Source organism: Babylonia areolata, chromosome 32 (genome assembly GCF_041734735.1).
Source record: "Babylonia areolata isolate BAREFJ2019XMU chromosome 32, ASM4173473v1, whole genome shotgun sequence".
Lineage (NCBI taxonomy): Eukaryota > Metazoa > Mollusca > Gastropoda > Neogastropoda > Buccinidae > Babylonia > Babylonia areolata.
The window spans coordinates 3794120-3812264 of record NC_134907.1 but is presented as its reverse complement, the minus strand read 5'-3'; the positions used below and the strand labels follow the sequence as shown (position 1 = coordinate 3812264).

General features: G+C 45.1%; 1 protein-coding gene across 1 annotated transcript in view; it reads right to left on the bottom strand.

The window, feature by feature from the left end:
* LOC143276412 (nociceptin receptor-like) overlaps positions 1–17789 on the bottom strand; it is a 107315-nt gene extending 89526 nt beyond the window's left edge. Inside the window, exon 1 of the mRNA XM_076580898.1 lies at positions 17101–17789. Within this exon, the coding sequence (XP_076437013.1) occupies positions 17101–17789 (689 nt within the window). The remainder of the gene's footprint in view (positions 1–17100) is intronic.
* Positions 17790–18145: the final 356 nt, after the last annotated feature.

The following is an 18145-nucleotide window of genomic DNA, read 5'->3' as shown; positions in this document are numbered from 1 at the left end:
GAGGTGTTTGGGGAGATTGTTCCAGCAGTGCGTGCCGGAATATGCCAAACTCGATTTATAAAGGTCTATTCTTGGCTTGGGTCGAGTAAGAATCGCATTTCGGGAGTTAGGGTTGCGAGTTTCATAGCAGACAATGGTTTGGTGTAGATAAGTAGGGCATTTACCGAATATAATTTTATGCATAAGTACGCACTTATTCAATATTAGGTGCTTTTTCAAGGAAAGAGGTGCTGGCAGTTGATATTGATGACTGCGTGTGTTTCGTAAAACATCATTGAGGTGTTTTACAGCACGTCTGTGTACAGAATCTAGTTTTTTCATGTGTACTTCGCTGCAGTTGTCCCAAACGTTTGAAACGTAATTAATTCTAGACATAATGTGAGAATGGAAAAAGAAATAGGAAGCCTCTGGACTGACGACATGTTTTAAACGGGATGATAGGTAAACATTTTTTGCAACTGACCTTGATAAAGAACTGATATGTGCCTCGATGTTCTGTAACTTGTTCAATAGCTTGGCCATCGGATTTAAGCCACGCTGGTGCTTTTGGCGAGTGGCTACAATCATACTCTTTGTTTTTTTCTGGGTTAAGGAGCATATTATTTTCTGTACACCAGTTGGATACTTCGGTTAGGCTGGTTTGTAATCTATCATTAATGTGCTCTAAATTTACTCCATTTGTATGAAGAGAAGAGTCATCTGCAAACATGTCGCATGATATTGCAGATGAGGAGATACATAATGGAAGATCATTAAAGGTTGAACAATAAGGGGCCAAGCACAGAGCCTTGGGGAATGCCCATTTTAGTTATTCCCACATTCGAAAAAGTCCCGTTTACTAATACACTCTGTTTTCTTTCTTTTAAGTATGACTCAAAAAAATTAACAGAATTTGCATCAAGCTGATAAACCCGTAGCTTTTCAAGAAGTATTCGATGGTTAACGAGATCAAATGCTTTCTTCAAATCTAGAAATACAATTCCGTTGATTTTTTTTTTTTTGGTCATTTATAGCTGTGAGCAGTTTATCTAAGAGACTGGTGAGGGCTGTCTGACAGGAGTGTTTTGGGCGAAACCCTGACTGATTTTGATGAAGCAAGTTGTGCCGGTCAAGATATTGCAAAAGGTGCTTGTATACGTGTTTTTCAAGTGGTTTAGAAAGCGATGATAGTATTGATATTGGTCGGTAATCGTTCAGGTCAGAGGGATTTTTTTTACTTTAGGTAGTGGTATAATTTTGGCAGTTTTGAACATAGTTGGAAACACCTTTTGAAATACTTAGGTTATAAACATATGTCAGATGATGCACTGTATATGGCAGTGATAGAAGCAGAATTTTATTGCTGAGTCCGTCACAGCCATGTGTATTTTTTTGTCCAAGGTTGGATATGTATTTACCGACCTCATAAACGGTTAGTTGTGGAATGTGAAATGTAACTTGATGGCTGAGCCTGTCTGAACAAAATGATTTTAGACTGACTGGACATTCATACTGATCCGAGTTTTGTTTCAGACGATTTGTCAAACATTCCGCGATGGATAGGAAGTGGTTGTTAAAGTCTGTTGCTGTGAAACAATCATATTTCAATCATTTTTCAGGAAAGGACTTATTGATCAGTGCATTGAGAGCTTTCCATATGGATGAAGTATTGTCTGATTCCGACGTCGTTATCCTGTTAAAATATGTCTTTTTGGCCTGACGGACTAAGAACTTCACGTGTTTTCTTTGTTGCTTAAACGCGGAATAGTTTTTTCCTTTCTTAAGTTTATCTCTAATTTTGATTGCTATTGATATGATGACAGTAAACCAAGGAGGTGTTGATGAATTTCCTACCCGTTTCCTTCTAACTGGGGCATGCTTGTCATAAACAGATAAAAAGATTCTATGAAATGCCGCGACCGCTTCATCTGGATCGTTAGATTAATAAATTTCCTTAAATGAGCATTCGCTAAGATCATGGAGAAAATCAACTTGGTTAAAGTGCTTATACGATCGATACGTGATGGTGGAGTGGGTTCTAGTTCTAGCTGTTGGTATCTTACAGGCAACTGTACATTGTATAGCGAAGTGGTCACTGATACTGGTCTGGTGTACCTGAGCACTTAGACTCTGTCTGGATTATTAACATAGATGTGGTCAATCAGAGTTAAGCTGGATGACGTAACTCGCGTTGCTGACTGTATTACTTGGTGCAAATTAAATAGAGATATGGTAGAATCCCATGCCGGATGAGGTTTTTGAAAATCTATATTAAAGTCACCAAGATTGATAATGTCCCTGCCACGAGCAAAATCCTGTACTTTGTCCATCACGATGACAAAATCATCATACCACCCGAAATTGCTGGATGGGTTTCTATAAATGAATCCTAGTATAACTGGGCATTTTGCCACTTTCACCTCCAGCCAGATGCTTTCTACATTTACGGACTCTAAATCAAATCATCTATTAGTAAAAGCTTTCATAGTGTCGTGGACATACACAGCTATTCCGGTGTGTCCGGAATGAGTGGCATCTCTTCTGAACAATGAATAGTTTAGAATCGCAATCATATCATTGTCTACAGCTGGGGACAGTCTAGACTCTGTTACTCCGAAAATGTGAGTCAGGAAGACGTTCACATCAGTCGCTTTGTTCTCAAGATGGTAGACATTCAAATGACCCACAGTGAGATCATAAGTTTGCATTTTTGACATGAATGATGTAGGTCCACACTTCAATTAACACTTCTTAAAAAAGGTGAAGCAAACAATAGTTTCACAAAACACTTCAGAACAATTCAGGGCAAAATTAATGAAAAGAAAAATAAGAAAAGCAAACACAGAATAAAAAATAAATCAACACACACACACACACACACACACACACACACATACACACACACAATTTGTTTATATGCAAGTGCTAAGAAAAAAAAAAATGAATCGCAAGGTTCACACGAAATTGTTTACGTGTTTACGAAGAAGTAAGTCTGGTGTGACCCAAGGCTTCTTGGTGGTCCGCTTCTTGCCTAGAACTTCATTGGCCGTCTCAGTCACTGCGGTGTTGAATGTGTCGATGAAAGTGTCTGCATCTGTGCCGTCTGCGTCAAGTAACAAGAGTGGGGCGAATTTTCCTCCAATCTTGGCCTCGAAGACTTTTGCCACGTCTGGGTCTTTTAATTTCTCCAGATCAAACTTAATTCTGGTGTGGTCCTGTTTCTTCTTCATCTTCTTGAGGTGTAGGCGGAAGGACATCATGACGAGCTCATGGTCGCTGTTAATGTCTGCTCCGGGGAAGTTGCGTGTCCTGGCGATGTTGACTGATGTGTGGAAGCGTCGCTTCACTAGGATATAATCTATCTGGTGGTGGGATCCGTTTGGGCTGTGCCAGGTCCACCGTCTGGATGTTTTGTGGGGGTGGAATGTGTTGGTCACTTTGAGGTTGTTGAGCGTTGCAAATTCGAGCAGTCTCAAGCCTCGGTCATTGGTCTCTGTGTTACAGTAGGGCCCGCATATGCCTTTCCAGTCTTCCTGTGCATCTTCTCCGATCTTTGCATTCCAGTCCCCTTGAACAACTAGGATGTCTTTCTTTGGTGTTTCATCAATAACTTCTTGTACTTGATGGTAGAAATCTTCTATTTCTTCATCAGAGTGTATTGTGGTTGGCGCGTAAACTTGCACGATTGTGATGTTGAAAGGTAAAGCCCGTAGGCGTATGGTGATGAGCCTGCTGGAAACTGGTCTGCATCCCATCACTGTGCTAGCTGTGTTTTTGTGCACAAGGAATCCCACACCTTCTTCGTGTCTGTCATCTCTTCCACTGAAGTAAAGCTTGTGGCCTTCGTGGGTTGTTGTTTCTCCCGTGCCTTTCCATCTCATCTCACATATCCCTAACACATTCCATTTGTATCTGTTCATAGTATGGGTAAGTTCTTCAAGCTTGCCAGGAGTATTCAATGTCCTGACATTCCATGTGCCGACGACTATATTGTTGCGCCTAGCCCTGATCTTATTTTTGGTGATATCTTTAGTGTTATCTTTGGTGTTATCTTTGGTGGCATCAGTAGCATATTTTCCACTTCCGTCCTGATGCCTCAGCGTTGTGGCGGTCCTTGGTGTTCCGGGCGACGACCGAGCCGGCATGAAATTTGTTCTGGTTGTATTCATCATGTAGCGAATCTTAGGCAATGACGCCTGGCGGAGCCCATCCCTCTCCAGGCCTGGCCACGGCCGACTTCCCCCAACTCGGAGGCTCGCCCTGGCCACGGGCACTTAGCCGTTGAAGTTCCTTCTGAACCCCTTCCGCCCTGGCCGGTGATCTGCTTCTAGGAGATCCTTCGCCCAGTGGATGTGTGACGAAAGGAGAGACCTCAAGCAATCTAAGTATGGAAGTGATGAGGGAGCGGACAAGTACAGGCAAGCAGACAAGCAGGTCAAGAGGAGCATGCTCAAGGCAAAGGGAGACTGGATTACTGATCAGTGCAACGACATTGAACGGAACCTCAAAGAAAACAACGCCAAGAAGGCCTACCAAATAGTGAAGGACCTCACCAGCAGCAAGCAAGGACGGCCCAGCACCATTCTCGACAAAAACGGGAAGTGTCTGACCGAGTCCAAGACATCTTGAACAGGTGGACAGAGTACACCGCAGATCTATACTCACACCGTGCAACAGGAGACACAGAGAAGCTCAACACCCCTCCGGCAACAGACACAGACAGCTTCCCCATCCTCAGAGAAGAAGTGGAGGAAGCAGTGAAGTCCCTGAAGAAAGGAAAATCAGCAGGCATTGATAACATCCCAGGAGAACTGGTACAAGCAGGGGGTGAGGCTATGATCGATGCACTACATGCAATCAGCCAGAAGATCTGGGAGACAGGAGAGTGGCCAACACAATGGACCCAGTCTTTAGTGATCACCATACCCAAGAAAGGCAACCTACAACAGTGCAATAACTACCGCACCATCAGCCTGATATGCCATGCTAGCAAAGTGATGCTCAGGATCATATTGAACAGGTTAAGACCCCAGGCTGAAGCAATTATAGCTGAAGAGCAGGCAGGATTCAGGGCAGGACGCAGCACAACTGAGCAGATTTTCAATCTGAGGATTCTGAGCGAGAGATACCTTCAACACCAACAAGAACTCTACCACGTATTCATAGACTTCAAGAAGGCATTCGACAGAGTGTGGCATGCGGCACTCTGGGCGACCATGAACTACTACAACATCAACGCAAACCTCATCCGCGCCATACAGAACCTCTACGAGAATGCCAGCAGTGCAGTTTACCTCAACGGGGACATTGGAGACTGGTTCCGAACCACAGTTGGAGTGAGACAAGGATGTTTGCTCTCGCCGACACTCTTCAATGTTTTCCTTGAAAGAATTATGACAGATGCACTTGAAGACCACCAAGGAACAGTCAGCATTGGTGGCAGAACAATCACAAACCTGCGTTTTGCTGATGATATAGACGGACTCGCAGGCTCAGAACAAGAACTGGAGAACCTGGTCAGGCAACTAGACAGATCCGCCACAGCTTACGGCATGGAAATCAGTGCAAACAAAACAAAACTGATGACAAACAATGACAATGGCATCCAAACTGACATCACTGCCAACGGAGAAAAGCTTGAAACCGTGAAGAATTTCAAATACCTTGGAGCAATAGTTTCAGATGAGGGGTCCAAGCCTGAAGTATTAGCCAGAATTGCAATGACAGCTGCAACACTAGCCAAGTTGAACACCATTTGGAAGGACAAGGCAGTCAAGCTCAGCTCAAAGATAAGACTCATGCGTTCCCTTATCTACTCAGTTCTCCTGTATGCTTGTGAAACATGGACCCTTACAGCAGAATTAGAGAAGAGGATTCAGGCCTCAGAAATGAGATGCTTCAGAAGACTGCTTGGCATCTCTTACAAAGACCACATAACCAATGAGGAAGTCAAAAACCGAATAAGGCAAGCCATTGGTCCCTATGAAGATCTTCTCACCACCATCAAGAGGCGCAAATTAAAATGGTTCGGCCACGTAACAAGAGGAGAGGGGCTTGCCAAGACAGTGCTCCAGGGAACAGTCAGAGGAGGAAGGAAGAGAGGAAGACAGAAGAAGAGATGGGAAGACAACATCACAGAATGGACAGGATTGAAGCTGAGCGAGGCGGTCAAATGTGCGAGAGACAGGGATGGATGGAGAGGACTGGTTGACAGGTCATCTGTAGCGCCCCAACGGCAACCGCCATGGGGCAGCTGAGCTGAGCTGAGCTGAGCTGAAGAAGTAAAAAAAACAAACTCGCTGGATGAAAAACATAAACACACGAAATTGCGAAAAAGAAAACACACAAAAAAACCTCCAGTAAAACAAGAACAATCCAAGTCAAGAACAGGAGGGTGGGGGACACGAAACTGAATCGGGGCAGAAGTTGACACTAGTATGTCACAACGGTCATCCACAGTAAGCAAGGGGAAAAAAGATGGGAAAACGAGGTTGGATTTTCTACAGTGGGTCCCTCAGTACAGTTAAGGAGAGACTGAAGGGTAAAGGCGCTGCATGTGTTGAAGCCAGGGGTTGAAGGGCATAGCGGGGAAGGGAGGGAAAGGCCAAAAGGGGGGAAACATGGGCATTGGCTGGCTGGGTTTGTTATAATGCGGCATGGGTGGTCTTGCAAAGTGGGGGCCACACGTTGTTTGACTGACTGGTATTTGACCACTATTTTTAGACTGATCAAACGACTTTGGCTCGTTTTCTTGTTGGCCAATCTGACTGTCCGGTTCAGCGTGCTCAGAGCTCGCCGATGGTGCAGACTGGACTGGCCCGCACTGCGTCACTTAAGTGTCTTGTGTTCTAGATGGTGGAGGTTGTAGACGGTCGGCCCGGTGACCAGACATTGTCTCTTGAGCCACGCGGCCCTCGCAAAGTGCCGGGCCTGCTCTGCCGTCACTGAACCGTGAAGGACGGTTTGTGCGGAGGGCGAGAAACTGACTGACTTGACGTAACCATAGCGACAGACCCCTTGCGGACAGATGGGCGCCGTCAGTTGTGAAATAAGGTTTTACCATTTGGGAATTTGTGTCAACAAATTTGTTTTCGAACAGAAAAGTGACTCCCTTGTCTGCGCATACCGCATGCAGTTCATTATTTAGTAGGTTTATGAATCGCAAGGGAGCTGATTGTCTGGGAAGGAGCGCGGAGACAGCTATTTTGGATGCAGGAAAAACCCTTTTGAACTGAGTCAGGAGGTCACTAAAGTCACGCTTCAGTGTGTCAGCGGTGTAGTGTTTGTGTATGTCATTACCCCCCACTTGCAATACCACCCGCTTTGTGTCCTCCCGCACTGGGCTGTCTTGGAGAGCAACAGTGAGATCAGTCACTTTAGCCTCCGGCATTGTGTGGACATGAGTGCGCCCTGTTCTGTCCAGCCTCTGTCTGTCGATGGACTGGAGGATCGAATCCCCAATAAGAAAATTGATGTTTTCCTTGGGCGGGGAAGCGTAGCTTGTACTTTGGGGGAGGGTCACTTTTGTTGTTGATTTTGAGTTTATTGTCTGATGTAGACCTTTCTGTGTTGTCCGTTGTGATGGTACCAGTGTCAGCGACAGGTGGAGACAGTAACAACCTGGCAATCGTCTGTATTATCTGCATCACTTGTGTTAGCTATATAAACATCAGCACATACTTTTGGCTTGATTGCCTTTGACGGGGTACAATCAGATTGCTCTTCATTGGATGAACTTTTAGTTGTCATTCCTCTGCAGTCACTCTTTGATTTAACTATGTGTTTTTGGCGGTCTGATATGCTATTAATCAAATTAGTTTGGTCTTTAAGTAGACCGCGCAAGACATTACATTCTTCTTGCAGACTGTCAATTTTTTGCTGCATTGTCTGCGTTATTATTTTCAGCTTGTGGTCAGTGTGGGATTTGATGTCTGCATCTAGGTCCTTGATGCATGACCTGCACATTGGTTCACTTACAAACTGCAGACACTGCACACACACACTGTCATCTGTGTTCACTAAGACTTTGGTGTCAATGGGATCACTGACATCGGGGGTATTATTGTCACCTTGGAGTGTCAGGGTGATCTCTGGATCAGTGTCAATTCCACCTTCCGTTGGCGATGACAGTGGTGACTGTGACACACACACTGACGGAGATTCAGTGCTGGGTGTGTCTGGAGACTGGTCAGCAGTGTCCTCATGTGTGGGGGCAGAGTGGTGGTTGTCCACGCAGGGGGTTGTTGTGCCAGTGTCTGCATCCTGATGCTGGTCACTGTCAGTCAGGGGGTGGGGGGGACAGTCTGGAGACTGGTCAGCAGTGTCCTCCTGTGTGGGGGCAGAGGGGTGGCTGTCCACGCAGGGGGTTGTTGTGCCAGTGTCTGCATCCTGATGCTGGTCACTGTCAGTCAGGAGGTGGGGGGACAGCCAAGGGTCTGGGGGTCCAGGTGGCTGTCGTCCAATGAAGTGACAGCACAGACACACACTGGAACAGGTAGGATGTCAGTGCCGTCACCAGATGTAGACATGGGGCTGTCTGTCGTGGAGTTGGTGTTGGTGTCACTGACAGCTGGTCCGAGGTTAGTGGGTGTGCTGTCAGTGACTGACAGTGAGCGTTGATCAGTACCGTTCTCTGAAGAATCACTGTCTCCAATTGGCAGCAATGCCGGAGGGACGGCGCTGGGTGCATCGTCAACAATCATGGTTGAGTCCTGAAGTTTGCTGACGATGGAACACAGCACTTCAAACTCACACCTGGCCCATGCCTGACACTGGTTGCCCTGTATCAGACATGAGCCAGCACCCTTTTTCCGTGTTGTCTTTTTAAGAAAGTACAAAGTTATTGTAATGCATTTTTCGTCATTGTTTCTGTATACTTGTACAAACGTTTTCGCTAAATTATGCTGAGAAGGCTCAGCACAGTTGAGTGGGACCTGTAAAATGTTGTCTCCATGATCCCTGTCTTCCCATACCACTTTGAAGCTGGAGTCTCTGTCGGGATTGTTGAAGTAACGCAATGCAAGAGCATCACGCCACTTCTTCAGAGTTTGTTGTTCAACACAACGGAACGTTTTCTGTTTGGTGTCCAATGTGTCTTTAAGTACAGGCTTAACAGCCTGTACACTTGGCACTAAGGAGTCCATGCCTCATTTGAGCTTAAGTGGATGACCATGTGAAGTGCGGGTTTACATTGGACGTCTGATGCCCATGACAACTGGAGGAAACAATCCAGTCAATTACGGAAACAATCCAGTCAATTACTGTTGGCTCGCTCAGCGTCCCCCTCCTCAGTCGCGCCGAGAAGATTATTCTCAGACTTGGTGAGGTAACACTGAAGGGCCACGCTTTCTGGGGTACGTCTCTCCTCACTTCACACCACCAATGTGTAAAACATGTGAAATGAAACAGCAAAAATCACTTTTAAAAAACCACAACTGCACTTATAAACTATGCGCGAACTTCACACCTATATAGCACATCACTTTACACATCCGCTGATAGTGATTTTATAATCCATGTGATACTGGAACCACGTTAAAACCACAATAACACGAGAGCGATCACGGACGTGAGAGAGGGAGACAGAGAGAGGTACAGAGACAGAGAGGGAGACAGAGAGAGGTACGGAAACAGAGGGAGACAGAGACAGAGGAATACAGAGACAGAGAGGAAGAGAGATAGGTACAAAGACAGAAGGAGACAGAGAGGGAGATAGAGACAGATAGGGCTATGGATGAAGATATAGAGACAGAGGGAGACAGAGAGAGGTACAGAGACAGAGAGGGAGACAGAGACAGATAGGGATACGGAGGGAGGTATAGAGACAGAGGGAGACAGAGACAAGTAGGGATAGGGAGAGAGGTATAGAGACAGAGGGAGACAGAGAGAGGTACAGAGACAGAGGGAGACAGAGAGAGGTACAGAGACAGAACGAGACAGAGAGGGAGACAGAGACAGAGGTAGACAGAGACAGAGAAGGAGACAGAGAGAGGTACAAAGACATAGGGAGACGGAGATAGAGAGGAAGACGGAGAGAGAGCACAGATACAGAGAGGGAGACAGAGAGAGGTACAGAGACAGAACGAGACAGAGAGGGAGACAGAGACAGAGAGGAAGACAGAGAGAGGTACAGAGACAGAGGGAGACAGAGAGAGGTACAGAGACAGAGAAGGAGACAGAGACAGAGAGGAAGACAGAGAGAGGTACAGACACAGAGGGAAACAGAGACAGATGGAGACAGAGACATAGAGGGAGAGAGAGAGGTACAGAGACAGAGAGGGAGACAGAGAGAGGTACAGAGACAAAGGGAGACAGAGACAGATGGAGACAGAGACTGAGAGAGAGAGGTACAGAGGGAGACGGAGACATAGAGGGAGAGAGAGAGGTACAGAGACAGAGAGGGAGACAGAGAGAGGTACAGAGACAAAGGGAGACAGAGACAGATGGAGACAGAGACTGAGAGAGAGAGGTACAGAGGGAGACGGAGACAGAGACGGAGACAAAGAGAGGTACAGAGACAAAGGGAAACAGAGAGAGGTACAGAGACAGAGAGGGAGACAGAGAGGGAGACAGAGATAGGTACGGGGACAGCGGGAGACAGAGACAGATGGAGACAGAGACAGAGAGGGATACGGAGGGAGGTAGAGAGAGAGAGGGAGACAGAGAGAGGTACAGAGACAGAGAGGGAGACAGAGAAAGGCACAGAGACGGAAGGAGACAGAGACAGAGGGAGACAGAGAGAGGTACAGAGACAGAGGGAGACAGAGAGGGAGACAGAGACAGAGAGGGAGACAGAGACAGAGGGAGAAGAGACAGAGAGGGAGATGGAGAGATGTACAGAGGCAGAGAGGGAGACAGAGAGGGAGTCAGAGAGTGTACAGAGACAGAGGGAGACCGAGACAGAGGGAGACAGAGAAGGATACAGAGAGGGAGACAGAGACAGAGGGAGATAGAGACAGAGAGGGAGACAGAGGGAGACAGAGACAGAGGGAGACAGAGAAGGATACAAAGAGGGAGACAGACTGAGAGGGAGACAGAGACAGAGGGAGACAGAGACAGAGAGGCGCTTGGAGAGAGGTACAGAGAGGGAGACGGGGAGAGGTACAGATAGAGGGAGACGGAGAGAGGTACAGATACAGAGAGAGGTACAGATACAGAAGGAGACAGAGAGGGAGACGGAGAGAGGTACAGAGACAGAGGGAGACCGAGAGGGAGACAGAAACAGTGTGGGAGACAGAGAGGGAGACGGAGACAGAGAGGGAGACAGAGAGAGGTACAGAGACCGAGGGAGACAGAGACAGACAGAGAGAGGTACAGAGACAGAGAGGGAGACAGACAGAGAGGGAGAGGTACAAATACAGAATGAGACAGAGAGGGAGACAGAGACAGACAGGGATACGGAGGGATCAGACCAGGCCAAGTGGTTATCAATAATCACCCCAAGAACCTTGTGACTGTCGACTTCTTCAATGACTTTGCCATTTATAAAAAGGGAGGAGGAATTAGATGCAAGAGTTTGACGCTTCTGTCTGGTTGTAATCAGCATGTATTTGGTTTTTTGTGGATGTAAACTCATGTGGTTTAGTTCAGACCAATCTGATTAATACTTACCTGCAATGTTCTGGAAACTTCCGAGAGTTTAGAATTGTCGACGTGTAAAGTCGTATCGTCAGCAAACAGTTCACAAAATGCAGTGATAAATAAAGGTAAATCATTTATATAAATGGAAAACAATGTCGATCCCAACACAGAACCCTGAGGAACACCATATTCAATAGGTAATAGAGAATATTCTTTTCCATTAATTATCACCAGTTGTTTCCTATCAGACAAAAATGAGTGCAAGAGATCTAATGTATTGTTTGATAAGCCATAAATTCTAAGTTTTTTAAGAAGTGCATGATCAATCACATCAAAGGCTTTTGCGAAGTCTACAAATAGAACTCGGTAAAGTTATTATTATTTATATTCGTCAGCCACTTGTCAACTAAGGATGTCAGTGCAGTGTGGCATGAATGATTAGGTCTGAAACCAGACTGACTTGGATGAAACAGATTAAAGGAATTAAAATGACTAAAAAATGTGTTTATTAATGTGGGTTTCTAGGGGTTTAAGTAGACAAGATTGAAATTGGTCTATAATTTGAAGGCTCTGTTTGATCTCCTGACTTGTACAGCGGGATGACTTTTGCCAGTTTAAATGCCTTGGGAAACTGATTTTTAGCTGTACATAAATTGTAAATGTAAGTAAGGGTTTCAGAAATAACTGGTGCAGAAAGTTTCAAAATTTTACTATCAATTCCATCCAAGCCTCTGGTTCCAGTTTGTTTTAAGTGTGATAATGCATTGCAAACTTCATGAACAGCCATTAAGATAATTTTTGATTCAGACGAAATATTTTTTGACGTACAGAATTCACTTCTCTTAAATCCATGGCTTTTTGAAAATCTTGTGTAAGCCATGGTACTTTCGAATTAATGCTAACACGTTTAGATTTTAATGGAGCATTTTTATCATACACATTAAAAGAAAATATGATACCAAACTTCAAATGCCTCATCAGGATCCGTGAACTGATAAACAACAGAAATATGCGAACTAATTAAATCAAACAAAAACTTATCAGGATCAAGTTTTGAAAAGTCTCTATATTTGATTAATGTGTGACAATTTCTAGGAACTTTAACACCTTTCTTTAACCATGTTAAACAAATAGGAAAGTGGTCACTGCAACCATAAGCTGGTGAACATATCTCAACTATATTATGTATTGTAGATGCATAAACGTGATCAATTAGAGATTGTGAAGATGGAGTAATTCTAGTTGGCTTATCTATCAATTGGGTAAGATGAAATTATTCCACAGTATGTGTCCATAATTTATTAGGCTTTAATAAATCAATATTGAAGTCGCCCAATAATATTAATTCATCAGAAAAAGAAGTAACGTCCTCCATCAAAAGAGTAAAATTATCTCTCCAATGAACATATTCAGCTGGATTTCTATAAATAAAACCCAAATGAACTGGTTTACATCTTTTTAAATTGACTTGTATCCATAAGGTTTCAATACAATGAAGATAAGGGGGATGCACTTGTTTAAAATTAATGTTCTGGTGGACATATATCAATAACCCTGTTTCCATAATACGCGTAGGATCTCTACGGACAACATTATACCCTGTCATTTTTAGTTCAGAATCACATATATTGTGAGATAATCGAGATTCAGCTGTCTCAAAAACATGAAAATACGCAACGGAATTATGTAAAATAAACGATACATCTGTCAGTTTACCAACAACATGATTGATATTAAGAAATCCAATTCTAAGGCCATCTTTGGAAGGCCACCCATCAAGTGTGCTCGGCATTGTTCTCTACACTTCACGAGAAAAAGCAAACTTTTATCAAACATACAATAATCACAATGTTAAATGAAGGTATCAACTGCACAAAATCGACAACAACTAAACACGGCAATTTACAGAGGTAATAGACGAAATATCCAAATCACAAGCAAAAAGTAGAAAATTACCGATGAGAAAAAAGACCTTTAACAAAACCGTTTATGAGTACAAGGTATCGTTCACTAAGTACTTTTATTTTTTTCTAAATGTGACACAAGGGCAGGGAGACAGAGAGAGGTACAGAGACAGAGAGGGAGACAGAGAGAGGTACAGAGACAGAGAGGGAGACAGAGAGAGGTACAGACACAGAGAGGGAGACAGAGACAGAGAGAGGTACAAAGACGGAAGGAGACAGAGACCTAGAGGGAGACGGAGACAGAGACAGAGAGGGAGACAGAGACAGAGGGAGACAGAGCCAGAGGGAGACAGAGACAGAGAGGGAGACTGAGAGAGGGACAGAGAGAGTGAGGGAGACAGAGGTAGAGAGGCAGACAGAGACAGAGAGGGATACGGAGAGTGTGTACAGAGAGGGAGACCTAGAGAAGTACAGAGACCTAGAGAAGTACAGAGATGGAGAGATGTACAGAGACATAGAGAGGTACAGAGACAGAGACAGAGAGAGATACAGAGACAGAGAGGGAGAAGGAGAGAGTTACAGAGAAGTACGCCAAAAGAAACATTGAAAAACAGGAGGACGGGCGCAATAGCCGAGTGGTTAAAACGTTGGACTTTCAATCTGAGGGTCCCTGGTTCGAATCTCGGTAACGGCGCCTGGTGGGTAAAGGGTTGAGATTTTTTCCGATCTCCCAAGTCAACGTATGTGCAGACCTGCTAGTGCCTGAACCCCCTTCGTGTGTATACGCAAGCAGAAGATCAAATACGCACGTTAAAGATCCTGTAATCCATGTCAGCGTTTGGTGGGTTATGGAAACAAGAACACACCCAGCATGCACACCCCAGAAAACGGAGTATGGCTGCCTACATGGCGGGGGAAAAAACGGTCATACACGTTAAAGCCCACCCGTGTACATTCGAGTGAATTTAAGAGTTGCAGCCGACGAACGAAGAAGAAGAAGATGATGAAGATGAAGAAGAAAACAACAGCAACAACAACAAAAACCAAACAAAAAACAACAAATTAACAAGAAAAGATCAAGACGATCACTAACAAGAAGATTAACCATCAACGATATTTAATATTTGTATTTGCATTTCTTTTTATCTCAACAGATTTCTCTGTCTGAAATTCGGGCTGCTCTCACCAGGGAGAGCGCGTCGCTACACTACAGCGCCACCCATTTTTGGGGGGTATTTTTCTTGCGTGCAGTTTTATTTGTTTTTTCCTATCGAAGTGGATTTTTCTACAAAATTTTGCCAGGAACAACCCTTTTGTTGTCGTGGGTTCTTTTACGTGCTGCACACGGGACCTCGGTTTATCGTCTCATCCGAATGACTAGCGTCCAAACCGCCACTCAAGGTGTAGTGGAGGGGGAGAAAATATCGGCGGCTGAGCCGTGATTCGAACCAGCGCGCTCAGATTCTCTCTCTTCCCAAGCGGACGCGTTACCTCTAAGCCATCACTCCACATCGGATACTCATGGCAGTAATATGGAAATCGCGCCCATAACTTGACAAAGTCAAATTGTAATGAGGTAGTGGAAGAGACAAGGCACATAAAAAAGAGGGATAAAGGTGTGGTGTGTGTGGGTATAATAAAGGGGAATAATCCATTGACATGGTGTGCAATGTGTTAATGAGTTAACTCTTCTGCATCAAGGTCGCCTCTCTCTCTCTCTCTCTCTCTCTCTGTGTGTGTGTGTGTGTGTGTGTGTGTGTGTGTTTGCAGTGTAGTGCAGTGTACGTGTGTGAGAGTGTCAGTGTGTGCATGTATGTATGTATGTATGTGTGTGTGTGTGTGTGTGTGCGTGTGTGTGTGTGTGTGTGTGTGTGTGTGTGTGTGTGTGTGTGTGTGTGTGTGTGCGCGCGCGCTCGCGCGCTTGAGTGCGTATTTCATTCTTTTTTCAGTCTTCAGTTTCAAGAAGGCAGTCAAGCATACAAAATTATCCATGTTCACTACACCACATATGCAACAGCAGATGACCGACCATCGTGTAATTTTTTCGCTCTGATCTGGCCTTGGAAGCCTGACCGAGCGAGCAAGGTTGGTGGTTGGTTATATACTTCATTCCTTTGATGAGCATCTTTTTAATGTGAAGAGACGTGAGAAATATCATGTGGTATAATAGCAGCAATAGACGTGAGAAAGATCGTTTGGCATAGTAACAGCAATAGACGTGAGACAGATCATGTGGTATAGTAACAGCAATAGACGTGAGAAAGATCATGTGGCATAGTAACAGCAATAGCAACACATACCAGTAGTAGTAGTAGTAATATCGTAGCCGCAGTAGCAGCCGTAGTACTAACAGTATTCGCAGTAGTAGAGGCAGCAGGAGTAGTAGATGTGGTAGCAGTAGCAGCAGAAACAGAAGAAGGGGTAGCAGCAGTAGCAGCAGCATTAGTAGTAGCAACAGTAGCAGTGGAGGTAGTGAATCGTGAACATAATCATGGGGTCCATAATATTTTGCAAAGATAATCACAAATGAATGAAAACATCCATGATGATATCTCACAGTCTGTCTGTCAACCTGTCTGCTAGTCTCTATCTTTGCCTGTGTTTTCATGAATGTGTGTTTTCCTCACTGTTTACATTTCATTTCTTTTCACTTCTGATATTGTGTATGCTTCTCATTTGAATTTAAGCGTTCTAAAATCCAACCCAATCAAATAAGGAACGGTTTTATGTGAATGCTTTAAAAAAAATTCCGAATAAATTGCTTTGTAAAATGTCAACCTTTTAAAACCTGACAAAGAAACATGTATCAACGAGGATGACATGAGATCCAGCCTTTGACACACCACCGACATACCTGGTAGAATCTGGTGAACAGTTCTTCTGTGCTGCGCCACAGACGTGAGGAAGAACAGGGAGAAGGGGGAGGACGACGAGGAGGAGGAGGAAGAGAAGAAGAAGAAGAAGATGATGATGATGATGATGAAGGGGGAGGAAGAGGAGGAGGAGAAGAAGAAGAGGAAGAAGGAGAAGAAGAAGGAGGAGGAGGAGGAGAAGACGAACAACAAGAAGAAGAAGGACAAGAAGGAGGAGAGGAAGGAGGGGGAGAAGAATAGAAAGATGGAGAAGAAGAATAAGGAGAAGAAGGTGATGAAGGAGAAGAAGAGGAGGGGGAGGAGGAGGAAGAAGACGAACAAGGAGAAGAAGAAGAAGGAGGAGGAAAAGAAGGAGGAGGAGACAGAGAAAGAGAACAAAAAGGAGAAGAAAGAGAAAAAGAAGAAAAAGAAGGAGAAGAAGAAGATGGAGGAGGAGGAGAAGGAGGAGGAGGGGGAGAAGAAGGAGGAGGAGAAGGAGGAGGAGAAAGAGAAAAAGAATAGGACGAAGAAGAAGAAGAAGAAGAAGAAGAAGAAGAAGAAGAAGAAGAAGAAGAAGAAGAAGACGAAGAAGAAGAAGAAGAAGACGAAGAAGAAGAAGCTGATGATGATGATGATGATAATGATGATGTCAAGAAAACACACCAATTTTCAATCAACGAAAACAAACAAACAAAAAAAAGCCCAAGCAAACAAAAACGAAACCAAACGAACAAAAACCAAACAAAACAACAACAACAACACCAGCAACAATGACAACACCTCACCTTAAAGCCGAGGGCAGGGCCAGAGCCGACATAACGAGGAACACCCCAACACACACCACGATGGCTCTCCTCCGGTTACACACACCACGTGCCCTCGTAGGATGACACACCAAGATGTATCTCTCCACCGCCACAGACACCGTCAGCCACGACGACACGCACACGGACATGCTGAAGATGAAGTGCGCGTAGGGATACAGGTACCCGTAAGCCTTGTTACCCACGTCGTCATCCGCCCTCAGCAGCAAGATGGTGCAGAAGTACAGCAGATCGTTGACGAGTTTGATGGAGTCCGACACGGCCAGCGCCGAGAGGAAGGCGTTGGTGGAGGTCCTCATGTTGCGGTGGGAGAGGACGAGGAGGGTGAGGATGTTGCCCAGCAGCCCGGGGATGCAGATGCAGGGGTAGAGCACGAGGCCCGTGATGAACTGGGACGTCTCGTAGAACTCGTAGAAGTCCTCGTCGTGGGGCTGGGCCGACTCGTTCGTGCACCAGTAGTAGCTGGAGTTGACGGTGAGGTTGGTGAGCGAAGGAGACACGTGGGAGGTCGACATGTTGAGATACGGGTCTTGGTTGGAGAACAGGGTCAGCAGAACGTTCTGATTGGTGGAGGAGTTGGGGGTTAACACATTCTGATTGGTGGAGACAGGGAGTAACATGTTCTGATTGGTGGAGTTGGAGAGTAGCATGTTCCGATTGGTGGATACGGGGAGCGAGCTGTCCTGATTGGTGAACGTGTGAGGTAAAGCGTTCCGATGAGCCAACAGATTGGCGAAAACGTTTGTCGAAACGTCCGAATGCACAACTCAATTTCTGGTCACGTTGACACGAATTTCGCCATTACTTGTGTGGTTATATTCGTTTTGACCAGCAAGCAAGTAAAGGTTATCATAACCACCAGCACTGGATCGATTGGACGATGTCTGCGCTGGATCGATTGGACGATGTCTGTAAAAGCATTGTCAATTATGTTACAACCATGTTCAGTTCGTTGAAGGAGAGCCCGTATTCACACTGCCGTATGATCGCCATTTTTGCGAAGACG